The sequence below is a fragment of the Ictalurus furcatus genome, chromosome 19, assembly GCF_023375685.1.
Source record: "Ictalurus furcatus strain D&B chromosome 19, Billie_1.0, whole genome shotgun sequence".
Classification (NCBI taxonomy): Eukaryota; Metazoa; Chordata; class Actinopteri; order Siluriformes; family Ictaluridae; genus Ictalurus; species Ictalurus furcatus.
The window spans coordinates 7,164,831-7,178,314 of record NC_071273.1 but is presented as its reverse complement, the minus strand read 5'-3'; the positions used below and the strand labels follow the sequence as shown (position 1 = coordinate 7,178,314).

The following is a 13,484-nucleotide window of genomic DNA, read 5'->3' as shown; positions in this document are numbered from 1 at the left end:
CATTCAGCTACAAGAGTATTAGTGAGATCAGGTACTGAGGAGGTCTGGGGTGCAGTCGGCGTTCCAGTTCATCCCAAAGGGGTTCAGTGGGGTTGAGGTCAGGACTCTGTACAGGACACTCGAGATCTTCCAGTCCAACCTTCACACACTGAGCGTGGCTGGAGGGATTTCTGTCAATTTGGCCACAAGAGTGCTAGTAATGTTGTGCGAGATGGTCTGGGGTGCAGTCGGTGTTCCAGTTCAACTCAGAGGTGTTCAGTGGGGTTGAGGTCAGGGATCTGTCGAGGACACTCGAGTTCTTCCAGTCCAAACTTTGGTAAACCATGTCTTCATGGAGCTCGCTTTGTGTACAGGGACGTTGTGACGCCGGAACAGGTTTCAGTCTCTTAGTTCCAGTGAAGGGAAATTGTAACGCTACAGCATACAAGTACATTCTATACTAACTTTGTGGCTACAGTTTGAGGAAGAACCACATACGAGTGTGACGGTCAAGTGTCCACATACTTTTGGCCGTATAGCGTACGTACAGCTGCATTTGAATTCACACATAGACGTGTATTCACTGGAGACTGCACTGCTTTTTTTGTGTGTGTGTGTGTGGGAGGGTGCTCTGATTTCTTTATCGTTCTGAAGGATGAAGAAATTGAAAGAGGAGATGGAAGGAGTGGTCAAAGAGCTGGCAGAAAACAATCTCTTCCTGGAGAGGTAACTAACACATCTATCTTTTACCATGCAAATCATTTCACTGGTTTAATATGATTACTAAATAATAAAAAAACATTGTGTGTGTGTGTGTGTGTGTCCCCCTGCTTTAGGTTTGGCACTCTGACAGTAGATGGTGGACTGAGAAACGTGGACAGAATCTGAAAGCACGGCTACAAGAAAGAAAGAAATAGTTCAGACAAAAAAAGAAAAGAAAGAAAAAAAAAAAGAAGTGAAATGAAATGGTCTGCATTGATTTTTGATTTTTTTTTTTTTTTTTTTTTTGGGCTTAAACTATTCCTTTAAAGCCACGGTATATTTGAAGGGATAAATAAGATTTGCCAAATATATATTTCTGTATATATGTTAATGTAAATACTGGTCATCGAGAGAGGTTTTATTTCACTGTCGTCGTTTTTTTCCCCCTCCCCCTTTTCTTAATTCTATCTGTAAGTTAAATAGGAGCAGCCTGCTTTTAAGCCTGATGTCCCGCTTATCTTGACGTCTATCCATCTGTGCTTGTATCCCATCCATTTATTATTTTTATTTCCCTCCCCCGCACTTCATTTTTCTAAGGCGCATACGATACGACCTTTGGATAATTAGACTGTATTCTGTATTCGTCTCTGAATGCCGCACACGCGCAACATTAAAGACTGCAAACCTGCTATTACTGGGGTTATTTTTTTTTTCTTGGAACGGATTTCCAAGGCACTTGTATTCAAGTAAAACACAAAAGGGTTGTTTCGTATGAAGATAGAGGTGGTATATGAGAGGCAGACGCAGAGGCATCTTACAGAGATGACGATGAAAATTGTTTTACGTTTGTGACGCGGATATTTGAATCGGCCCTGGGAACCGTGTCAGCTGTAACGATTAAGAAGAACGGGAGGCGTCGCCGTGATCGATGGCGTATCCTACTAGTCCATATGAACAGATGAGGCCTGCCAGGAACGTCACATTTTACACAAGCTATAGGAAAGGTGTGAAGTACCAGCGGCTGACTGCAGCACCCGAGAAACAGTGTAGTACGTTGTGTCCTGGGACAGCGCAGGCCTGACGCGTAACGACTACAGTAAGAGCGAAACAGATGAATACATTGTGGTATGCCTTGTTAACCTCGAAGCTATTACTATGAGTCAACGAGTGTCATGGTTACGCAAGAGACTGCATGGTGACGGTGAGGTTTTATCTCATTCTGTGATCTGAACCTTAAGCAAATGTGTTCAACACACCGCCGCTGCATAAAATGGACTCCGATAATAGCGTTGCTTCTTATTCACAGCCCCTTCACCATCTCTCAACATCTCATCACACATCAGACTCCCATGGGGACCGTTACGAGAGTCACTCCATTCAGCCTTCGGGTCGCCATGACAACCGGACACGTTGCTACAGCGACATCTATGAGCATCGAATCTGCAAATGACAGCAAACCCACCTGGATGGTTTCGTGTGAACCGAACGTCATTCAAGCCCACAAAAGCTGACATGACACTGATATTCCGGCTAACGGATTAATCACGTAGTTACCCATGAGTAGTCAAACAGTGTAGTTTACACATGATGGTGTGGTATTCTAGTGTTTTATTTATTTGTTTGTTTATTTAACATTTTTTAAATTATTGATGTTATTAAAATATTGATCAAGACTGGTGATAGAAAGGTAGAAAGTTGATTTGTACACTAGAGGGCGTCCATGGATCAGAAGGTTTACAGAGTAAAGCGGGGGTATGATGAGGACCCATCATACCACCACTTAGCATAATGTAAAAGTGCTCGCTAAAATCCTCGCCGTTCTCAAGTAATGCCGAAATACAAGAATAAACTCTTCCTAATTATTTTACATATAAAAATCAAATCCGATGAGGTTATGTACAAATAGCTGCTGCTACTTTTTTTTTCTTTTTTCCCCCCAGTTGTTTAATGCCTAGGTAGCTAATGGCCCAGTGCTAGCCCACACATCAATTTTTCATCAAATGAACTCATGTTAATGTGGGTCTCGGAACACCTCCGTACGCTGTGATGAGACTGTGTTTCAGGCACGATGTCAACTAGAACACTTTAACCGAGATGCCACACACTCTCAGAAAGATGGTATTAAACTGTATTGTATCTTCCCGTGTCACAGGGCTGGTACCTTATCATTTGTACCACTAATATACTGTATGCTATATGGCCAAAGGTATCCATTGCAGTCTTATTGAACGATGGGCACTAATATGGATTTGGTCCACTTTTGCTGCTATAACAGCTTCCACTCTTCTGGGAAGGCTTTCCACTAGATTTTGGAGCGTGGCTGGAGGGATTTCTGTCAATTTGGCAATGTTGTGCGAGATGGTCTGGGGTGCAATCGGTGTTCCAGTTCAACTCAAAGGTGTTCAGTGGGGTTGAGGTCAGGGATCTGTCGAGGACACTCGAGTTCTTCCAGTCCAAACTTTGGTAAACCATGTCTTCATGGGGCTCGCTTTGTGCACGGGGACGTTGTGATGCTGGAACAGGTTTGGGGAAGAACCACATACAGTATGGGTGTGATGGGCAGGCATCCAGAAACGTTTGGCCATAGAGTGTCTATCTTTCACATGGAAATATGAACAGCCTTAGTCTACCTTTAAAAAGATTTAAGGAGCAGAATCAGACCTTATATACTGTAGTTACCTACTATTGTAAAGCTTTAAAAAGGCACTATTCTAAGTAAAAGACACATACTAAAAGGGGCAAGGAGTGGTAAATAGTTCACTTTTTCTTCTTCTTCTTCTTCTGGGCCATTTTGGTCTAGTTTTTAAAGGCTACAAAATATTAATAGTGATACTGATCAATACTGATTGATAATAATGTAAAACAGTTAAGCTAACCCTCATAATCCAAAGCATTCTTGGCCCAAAATGATCTGATATCTGGGTGTAGCCTACTACAAACGATCGCAGACATTTTAATGGCTTCCACTACAAATACCATTACAAACCATCAGCCGTTAACCATTATTACCATTATTGGTCCTTAATGGTATCCATTAGATATAACAAACCATTACAGTTTTCCATCAAAACCAATACAATTCCCATTATAGCATTCAAACCAGTACAAATTCTCAGGTCTATAAGGCAAGTGTTGTGATTTTGGCAAACACGTTTAGCATGATGCTAATTTGTGTTGTAAATGAGACTAAAGAAGGGAAAGAAATTTGGACACTAGATATCTTCTGGCTGCACTGTTTGGGTCCTAGTTTTCTGAATAACAGACTGCCTTTGACAGACTTTCACATGGACTTGACTTTGTAGGCTAAATCTGGATATTTTATTTGATTTATTTCCTTTTTCGTACAGGCACACGCTGTTCTCCTCAGACTCCACCACAGCTGTGATGGCTGAGGAGAACGTGCCATGGTGGATTTGATGGTGAAACCGTCATTTAGCTGTGTAGACACACACACACACACATGCGCGCGCGCCCGCACGCGCGCGCCCGCTCAAGTCTCTCAGATTTGGCGGCAGCGCGAGCGCGTTGGATCTACCAGCCACCATTGGAACGACCACACGTCCTCCAAAAGACCCTCGTTTACGATTAAGCACTGGTTTCGTTTCCTGAATAAAAAAAGAAGAAGAAGAAGAAGAAGAAAACAGAAGGATTTCTGTCGCTGCAGGAAAATGAGATGAAGTCGGGCGGGTTCTTGGCACGGATGAGATTTTTGAGGAGGATGCGCGAGCGAGGAGGAAACGGGAACGGTAACGGCTCAGGGATGTGTGAAGTCAAAAACGAAAAAGCGCTTTCCACGAGGTGAGGTATGTAAACCGAGTGTGTGTGTGTATTTTCTCAGCCTTTTTTTTTTTTTAACAAAAAATCTTTATATTAGGCTATGTGTTTCATCAATAGAAGGAAGAGAAGGGAAACGCGCGCGCTGTTGTTTCCCTTCTCAACCTGCATGACACGGTGTTGACAAACTACAGTCTCATTCATGACCATCACAATGACCTTTACACCATCACCAATCTCATTCATGACCATCACAATGACCTTTACACCATCACCAATCTCATTCATGACCATAACAATGACCTTCACACCATGACAAATCTCATTCATGACATCACAATGACCTTTACACCATCACCACTCATTCATGACCATCACAATGACCTTTACACCATCACCAATCTCATTCATGACCCTAACAATGACCTTCACACCATCACCCGTCTCATTCTTGACCATAAAAATGACCTTTACACCATCACCAATCTCATTCATGACCCTAACAATGACCTCAAACCATCACCAGTCTCATTCATGACCATCACAATGACCTTTACACCATCACCAATCTCATTCATGACCATCACAATGACCTTTACACCATCACCAATCTCATTCATGACCCTAACAATGACCTTCACACCATCACCAATCTCATTCATGACCCTAACAATGACCTTCAGACGATCACCGATCTCATTCATGGCCATAACAATGACCTTCACACCATCACCGATCTCATTCATGGCCATAACAATGACCTTCACACCATCACCGATCTCATTCATGACCATAACAATGACCTTTACACCATCACCGATCTCATTCATGGCCATAACAATGACCTTCACACCATCACCAATCTCATTCATGACCCTAACAATGACCTTCACACGATCACAAATCTCATTCATGACATCACAATGACCTTTACACCATCACCAATCTCATTCATGACCCTAACAATGACCTTCACACCATGACCAATCTCATTCATGACCATCACAATGACCTTTACACCATCACCACTCATTCATGACCATCACAATGACCTTTACACAATCACCAATCTCATTCATGACCCTAACAATGACCTTTACACCATCACCAATTTCATGACCCTAACAATGACCTTCACACCATCACCAATCTCATTCATGACCCTAACAATGACCTTCACACCATCACCAATCTCATTCATGACATCACAATGACCTTTACACCATCACCAATCTCATTCATGACCCTAACAATGACCTTTACACCATCACCAATCTCATTCATGACCCTAACAATGACCTTCACACCATCACAAATCTCATTCATGACATCACAATGACCTTCACACCATCACCAATCTCATTCATGACCATCACAATGACCTTTACACCATCACCACTCATTCATGACCATCACAATGACCTTTACACCATCACCAATCTCATTCATGACCCTAACAATGACCTTTACACCATCACCAATCTCATTCATGACCCTAACAATGACCTTCACACCATCACAAATCTCATTCATGACATCACAATGACCTTCACACCATCACCAATCTCATTCATGACCATCACAATGACCTTTACACCATCACCACTCATTCATGACCATCACAATGACCTTTACACCATCACCATTCTCATTCATGACCCTAACAATGACCTTTACACCATCACCAATCTCATTCATGACCATAACAATGACCTTTACACCATCACCACTCATTCATGACCATCACAATGACCTTTACACCATCACCAATCTCATTCATGACCCTAACAATGACCTTTACACCATCACCACTCATTCATGACCATCACAATGACCTTTACACCATCAGCACTCATTCATGACCATAAAAATGACCTTCAGACGATCACCAATCTCATTCATGACCATAACAATGACCTTTACACCATCACCAGTCTCATTCATGACCCTAACAATGACCTTCAGACGATCACCAATCTCATTCATGACCCTAACAATGACCTTTACACCATCACCAATCTCATTCATGACATCACAATGACCTTTACACCATCACCAATCTCATTCATGACTATAACAATGACCTTCACACCATCACCAATCTCATTCATGACCATAACAATGACCTTTACACCATCACCAATCTCATTCATGACCATCACAATGACCTTTACACCATCACCGATCTGATTCATGACCATAACAATGACCTTTACACCATCACCAATCTCATTCATGACCATAACAATGACCTTCACACCATCACCGATCTGATTCATGACCATAACAATGACCTTCACACCATCACCGATCTCATTCATGACCCTAACAATGACCTCAAACCATCACCGGTCTCATTCATGACCATCACAATGACCTTTACACCATCACCAATCTCATTCATGACCCTAACAATGACCTTCACACCATCACCGATCTCATTCATGACCATAAAAATGACCTTTACACCATCACCAGTCTCATTCATGACCCTAACAATGACCTTCACACCATCACCGATCTCATTCATGACCAACACAACCAATCATCACCAATCTCCAATCTCATTTTGTCCTGTATAAACAAAGAATACATTTCTGTCAGCACCATGTTCTCAGCGTCACAGATGGATGAATGGACAGAAAGTTGGAGTACAGCAGGATTGATTCATTCATTGTGCACCATCACAACACTGCAAAAAATCCACATCTTAAAGGCTCAGCAAGAGGAAATATCTTGAATATAATCAAATGTATCTAGTATTTCCTGTTATCACAGGAAGATCACAATAAACCAAATGTACAACTGGTAAACCAACTTCTAGTCAATTTAAAGTCGAGAAATAGTCATATATTTGGATTACTGTAATATTATTTCAGGAATTACTAGCTAAATTTGTCTATATTCAAGAGATTTTGACCCTTCTAAGCATTTTTTGTACAAGATGTCACATATGGACGAGTTAAATTTCTCCCAGAAAGCCACATCTGCTTCCCGTCCTAGTAATAAAAACAAGACAAAACAAAAAAACAGCACCAGTTTGATCAGAACTGGCGGCCATGTCGCTCTGGCTCGGTTTGATAACAGCTGTTGCCGGGGAATGGAGGACAGCGATAGAGAAAAGAGGCCACTGGGGTAAACAGAGCGCTGAGATAAGTGCAGGGCTGCAGGGAAATGAGCGCTGTCTCTGGGAGCCGGTGTTTAGAACGCATTCCCTCGATGCACTTAATGAATAAATGAGAGTGAAGGTCAGGTGTAGTGTTTGTACAGCGAAGCACATGGCGCTGTGTTTTTTTTTTTGTTTTGTTTTTTAACAGATTGGAAGTCTGTGTCCAGTGCACCATTCAGAACATGGCGATGGCTAGAAGCCCCGCCCCCTTCCCTAGTTACACGTCATTTCTGAGCGTTGTTTAATTAAGACAGACGAGCGGCCGCCGAAACGCTTCATGACGCACATACACGCGCTACACTTAGACAAGCGTTTTGTCAAAGGACCCTGGGTTTTGGCAGATCCGTATTTGGATAGCGCGTTCAACAATAGCCGGTGTTAATACAAAGCAGCTTCACAGAACTCCAGATGGAGATTAGAATCCCCGGGACGACACGAGGAAGAAACCCTGAGAGGAACCAGACTCCAAAAGGGAAGTGTCTGTGAAAGGATGAGAATACCGTGAATACGAGTCGCGAACGGTCTTTACGATTACACAAGCGCTTCTTGGCTACAAACAAAAAAACAAAAACAATCGACAGCGTCCAGGTGATATGATGCCCTGAAGACAGGGTGAGATTTGTGCGTGTACTGTTTTTATCTTTAGGGTTCCCATGTACCATCCACACCAGCGCGGAGCGAGCGACGAGGGCAGAAAGATCCGAGCAGATGTCGAGCTTCCGGATGAATCAGGCAGGTCCACGTACACCTGAAGAGCTCGATTAACTAAACTCCAGCATGATAAATGATAAACGCTTTGTAATTCATTGGAAACGAAGCAATGTCAGGAACGTTTATTAACAAAGAGAGCACATGATGTTCCTGTGGGCGAGCAGGCTCACTGCAAACTACAGGAATATTGTATATATATATATTATATATATATATAACATCTTTCTGATCACAATGCTTTTTAAACGTACGTGTACATTGTTTTCTGTATGAAAGATTCCTGTCATTTAGAAGTTTAAATGAAAAAATGAATCCATTTATATCAATATGTTTACATTTACCATTAAATAGTGACTAACTACAAGGCATTGTATAAGCAGCAACAGCACATGTTGTATTTATTTATGTATTTTTAATAAATAAATAAAAATAATCGTGCACTCTTTAAGGACAGGGCTGCTTTCGAGGAACCGCGCCGGCTTCCGAGAAATTTCTCCTTCCTAATTTTACCTTCACCCGTTTTTCCGTCCGTGAACAGCGGCTCATCGCTTTAATGGTGCTGACATCATCTCCTCAGCTTCATACACGAAAGCAGACACGGGCCGCCTTTCTCCGAAGTAATTACCAGAGCGTGCGCTGTACAACTTCATTAAACCATCGCTCCTTGCCGTTTCTATTCCCCGAGCATCCTGACGAGCCGCTCGCTGCCAGTCAGCTGAGGCAGGAAAATCCTAATGAGCTCAAATGTAAATGGGCCATGGACACCATCGTCGCTGGCTGATCTGCAGCTCATTTCCAGGACAAAACCTCAGTGGGAGAATAACAATTGTTGTCGAAACGTATTATCCCGCGAACACAAAAGGCCAGTGCTGTGCTGCCGTCGTGCGCAGGGGACCATCTGGATTGTATCGCCATGGAAACGTATTTTGTCACGTCCCTTTAGGGGAAAGAGCGGTAACGCCGATGACAGTGAGCGATCCGAGTTGCGTTCGGTCGTCGCGGTGCACGGACACGACGTTCTGAATCCTGAGCGGATCATGAGCGTCGATGCCAGTGAAGGAGAGCAGGACGTCCAGGAGTGGTATAATATAGGACAGGAAACGTGTGTAGAGTTTGAGACTTTAAGAAATCGCGAAACATGAGCATGCGAACACACAAAGCTGTCACACTCGTCTCGATATCGATAACAGTGTGAATTGTCAAGCGTACGGAAGCATCGGAAATGCTCAGGTCCAAAATGGTACTTGGCTTTCATTGCGTTCATCCCTGCTAGTCGCTGAAGTACTAGTTACCGAAGTAAAGATTGAAGGAAACTGAAAAGTGTTGGGCAAGTGAGCTGGTAGTCCGCATGTGGCGCAACAAAAAGCCAACATGGTATACTATACGCATGGTATACTCTCTCTCTCTCTCTCTCTCTCTCTCACCTGTCAGAGTGACACTAGCCAATCATCCTGTGGGCTTCTGTGAGCTCAGGTACGTGGAAGACTGCAGGTAGTGATTTTCCTCTGTGCGTGTCATACGTGCCCTGTTCAAACGTAAAAAACGCAGTCGGATTGTTTCATGTGTCTCAGAAGAACTAGGTATTCATCTGCGCAGTCCCCAGGTGGTAATAAATGTAGTTAGCTAAGCAACAAATCGATTAGCTGCTAGCAAATCAGCTGATACGGAACTGTGAAAATGCAAACCTGGACTGGTAATGTGTGTGTGTGTGTGTGTGTGTGTGTGTGTGTGTGTGTGTGTTGCCTTGCAGTGTTTATTCCTGCCCAGTGCTCAAGTGTCCTCGTGAAATACTCCAGAACTATGACCCTGACTAGAATGAAATGCTAGTACTGAAACTGAATACTTGTACACGAGCTCTATGAATAAACATTGCAGAACTCAGCGGATTGGTGCTTTAAATAAAAAAGAAACCTTAAAGGCTCTTATTCATGACATTTCTCTGTCGTTGTGCTGCAGGTCCGACTTACCACAGGAACGGAAATGGTGTACGCTCTGCCGATGGACGCCGCGAAGCCGTCTCTGCACACGGCGCTCATGACATACCTGATGCCGAACAATTCGGAGAGGGACAACGCGTCGAGACTCGCAGCCAGTTCACCCACGCCCGTCTGCAATCTGGACACGTCCTCGCTCCAACCAAACAGCAGCCGGGTGTCCTACGAGCTCACTCCAGCGGAAGTGACCGTTCTCGGGCTGATCTTTGGCGTCTTTTGGCTAGTCTCGGTTCTAGGGAATGCTTTGGTGTGTCTGGTGATACACCGCAGCCGCAGGACTCAGTCGACCACCAATTACTTTGTGGTGTCGATGGCTTGTGCCGATTTGCTCTTGAGCCTGGGCTGCGCTCCGTTCGTTCTGCTCCAGGTCTCGTCCGGGTATTGGCCCCTGAGCGCGGCGGCCTGCAGGGCCGTGCGGTACATCCAGCACTTGTGTCCTGGTGTGCAGGTCTACGTGCTCCTCTCCATCTGTGTGGATCGCTTCTACACGATCGTGTATCCACTGAGCTTCAAAGTGTCTCGGGAGAAGGCGAAACGCATGATCCTGGCTTCTTGGCTCTTCGACGCGGCGTTCGTCTCCCCGTGCCTCTTTTTCTATGGATCTTCCTCGGCAGTCGCGCAGAGACACTGCGAATTTTTCCTTCCGGGATCTTGGGATGGTCTGGCCTACGCTCTGATTCACCTCCTGTTCGGGTTCCTGGTCCCAGCACTTCTCATCTTATCCTTCTACCAGAGGGTAGTGCGCTACATCTGGCGGATTAGCGCGGACAGACGCACGGTGCGCAGGACTATGAACATCGTGCCCAGAACGAAAGTCAAAACCATCAAGATGTTCCTGATGCTCAACACTGTGTTCCTCCTCACATGGATGCCTTTTTACGTAGCACAGCTTTGGCATCCCGATATATCTGCTGGGCCCAGCAGGCAGGGGGCGCTGTTCTTTGTCGCAATCACGTGGATGTCGTTCAGCTCCACCGCTTCGAAGCCAACGCTCTACTCGGTGTACAACGCCAATTTCAGACGAGGGATGAGAGAGACGTTCTGCATGTCGTCCATGAAGTGCTACCGGAGCAACGCGTACACCATCACCGCAAGTTCACGGATAGCCAAGAAAAACTACGTGGGCGTCGTAGACTTGCCTGCGCCGCCAAAAACTCTGATCAAAGATTCCGTTTATGACACTTTCGACCGAGACGCCAAAGAGAAAAAACTGGCATGGCCTATAAGCGTCAACCCACCGAACACGTTCGTATAGAACGGCGCGGTGACAAGTCCGTCCAAACGTACTCAAAGGTGCTCGGGTTCACTTTGTTTTGGAAACACACCTAGCATCGAGCACCGAAAGTGCTATACCTATTGTCAATCTAACCGAACCTGACAAGCAGGACATGACAAAAGCAAAAAAAAAAAAAAAGGTGAACTGACAGTAGCCGGGCGTCTAGCTCACGTGTTCACGAGGAGAAGCGCTTTCGTCTTATTTCTGTCTGTAATATGTCACGTAATGTTCGATTCCTGTATGTTGTTTTTCTCGTGATCATAAATGTCGTGATGCAGGTCGGAAGACGCTCACTGAGACGAAGGACCCGCGAGTCTGTCTTATCTCCATGTCCGTGCAGTCTAGATCTGTCCTGCGGGTTCGTGTGAGGAACGTCGTCTACACCGCAGTCGACGGACGGGCTTTCTACTGACGCTTTCGTTTCTTACCATCGAGTGTTACTTTCTGTAGGGATCACGTCCTTTTCCAGCAAACTGTCCAAAACTGTACTGCATTAAACAATGATGAGCGAAGAAGACGAATAAAAAGGAATCTGTTACATATCAAATGCAGGCTCAATTTCTTCATGTGATCGCCGTAGAGCAGACGGCGTGATTTCCGCTTTTTTTATTTATTTATTTTTTTTTATTATGGACGGCAAACGAGCGTTAGAAAGACGCGGATCCGTTTACACGACGACGGTTTGACAGGAGACCTGCAAGCGAAAGACGTCGACTCTTTCACTGTAGAATCGTATCGTCGTTACGCGAGACATAAATAAAAACAGGTAAAACATCCGTTAACTACGGAGGCTCGGAAAAAGCCACGAGGTTCCTTTCCTCATGATCAGAATCGAAACGCACGATTAGACGTCCATGTCCAAGCATGTCCGTTTCGACTTTAATCGGCGCTCGGCGATTTCCGTTTTTAAAAGTCTATACATTCAGGTTGCAGCCGTGTTCCGTATAATACGACGTTTATACGTCGTACATATGGGGATATTCCCGTATACGCGGTTGTTGTAAGTACGCCCGAGATACCAAGCCGTCAGCACCCACGATTCCTCGCGGACCGAGCACGTCCATCCGTTCAGTGGAGTTTCTGAATACGGTGTTTACGTGCACCACATTTCTGATTAAAAACGGGCACGTTCCAGGGGTGGAAATCAGGATTTGGCGAATCAGAATCTGAATCGGTCACTCGGATTGCGACTCGATACTAATCGGAATATTTCCAAATTGCGATTAATAACGGAATATCGATGTGATCCTGAACAGTTTCATTACCAGATAACTTAAGGGGCGTCGCCACGACATCTCCATGGATACCGCACGACGTCTGAGAGATGCCAAACCCAGTACAGGAAAAGAGATCTTAGTAGACGTGTACGCTAAGCAATTGCACATCTTTATTTTATATATATATATATATATATATATATATATATATATATATATATATATACACACACATATATTTTGTTACATAGACAAATAGTTTCAGCTTTTGCCAACAATTCTTTACATACTTTATACATAAATAGAAAAATATCCATATATATTTCTGTGCAAAATAATGACATTATTGGAAACGGACAGGCAGGAAACAGGGGGAACACAAACGCGTCAATGTTCGACGCCACATTATCCATCCAGTCTTTTTTGCACTCAATGTTGATTTGTTTTGTGTCGCGTACACCATAAAACATGATCTAATGTGTCTTCGACTCGGTTTTGGTTTAGAACGAAGAGTTCCGTCTCTAATTATAGACATAATTCTTTCTTTCAGCGCACTGTCCAGTGTGAATACGCACATGTTCAGGGTAGGGGAAAAAGAAAATCTTTAAAGAAAAAATACATATATATATATCGGTTCGGTTATTCGACAAGTTAAGACAGCG

At 44.0% G+C, this 13,484-nt stretch overlaps 2 protein-coding genes across 4 annotated transcripts in view; both read left to right on the top strand.

Annotated features, from left to right (window-relative positions):
• tbk1 (TANK-binding kinase 1) overlaps nt 1–1,370 on the top strand; it is a 52,395-nt gene extending 51,025 nt beyond the window's left edge. For all 3 annotated transcript variants that reach the window (XM_053650648.1, XM_053650647.1, XM_053650649.1), the window contains exons 20-21: nt 634–705; nt 816–1,370. In XM_053650648.1, the coding sequence (XP_053506623.1) occupies nt 634–705; nt 816–867 (124 nt within the window). In that variant the 3' untranslated portion in view covers nt 868–1,370. The remainder of the gene's footprint in view (nt 1–633; nt 706–815) is intronic.
• A 66-nt stretch (nt 1,371–1,436) lies between these two features.
• On the top strand, nt 1,437–12,902 carry gpr19 (G protein-coupled receptor 19). The gene is made up of 2 exons (XM_053650653.1): nt 1,437–4,484; nt 10,292–12,902. The coding sequence occupies exon 2, from the start codon at nt 10,316–10,318 to the stop codon at nt 11,582–11,584; it is 1,269 nt and encodes a 422-aa protein (XP_053506628.1). The 5' UTR covers nt 1,437–4,484; nt 10,292–10,315; the 3' UTR covers nt 11,585–12,902.
• Nucleotides 12,903–13,484: the final 582 nt, after the last annotated feature.

Bases quoted from the DNA above. Each gene is read 5' to 3' on its own strand.
- gpr19 (XM_053650653.1), top strand. From the start codon at position 10,316: ATGGTGTACGCTCTGCCGATGGACGCCGCGAAGCCGTCTCTGCACACG.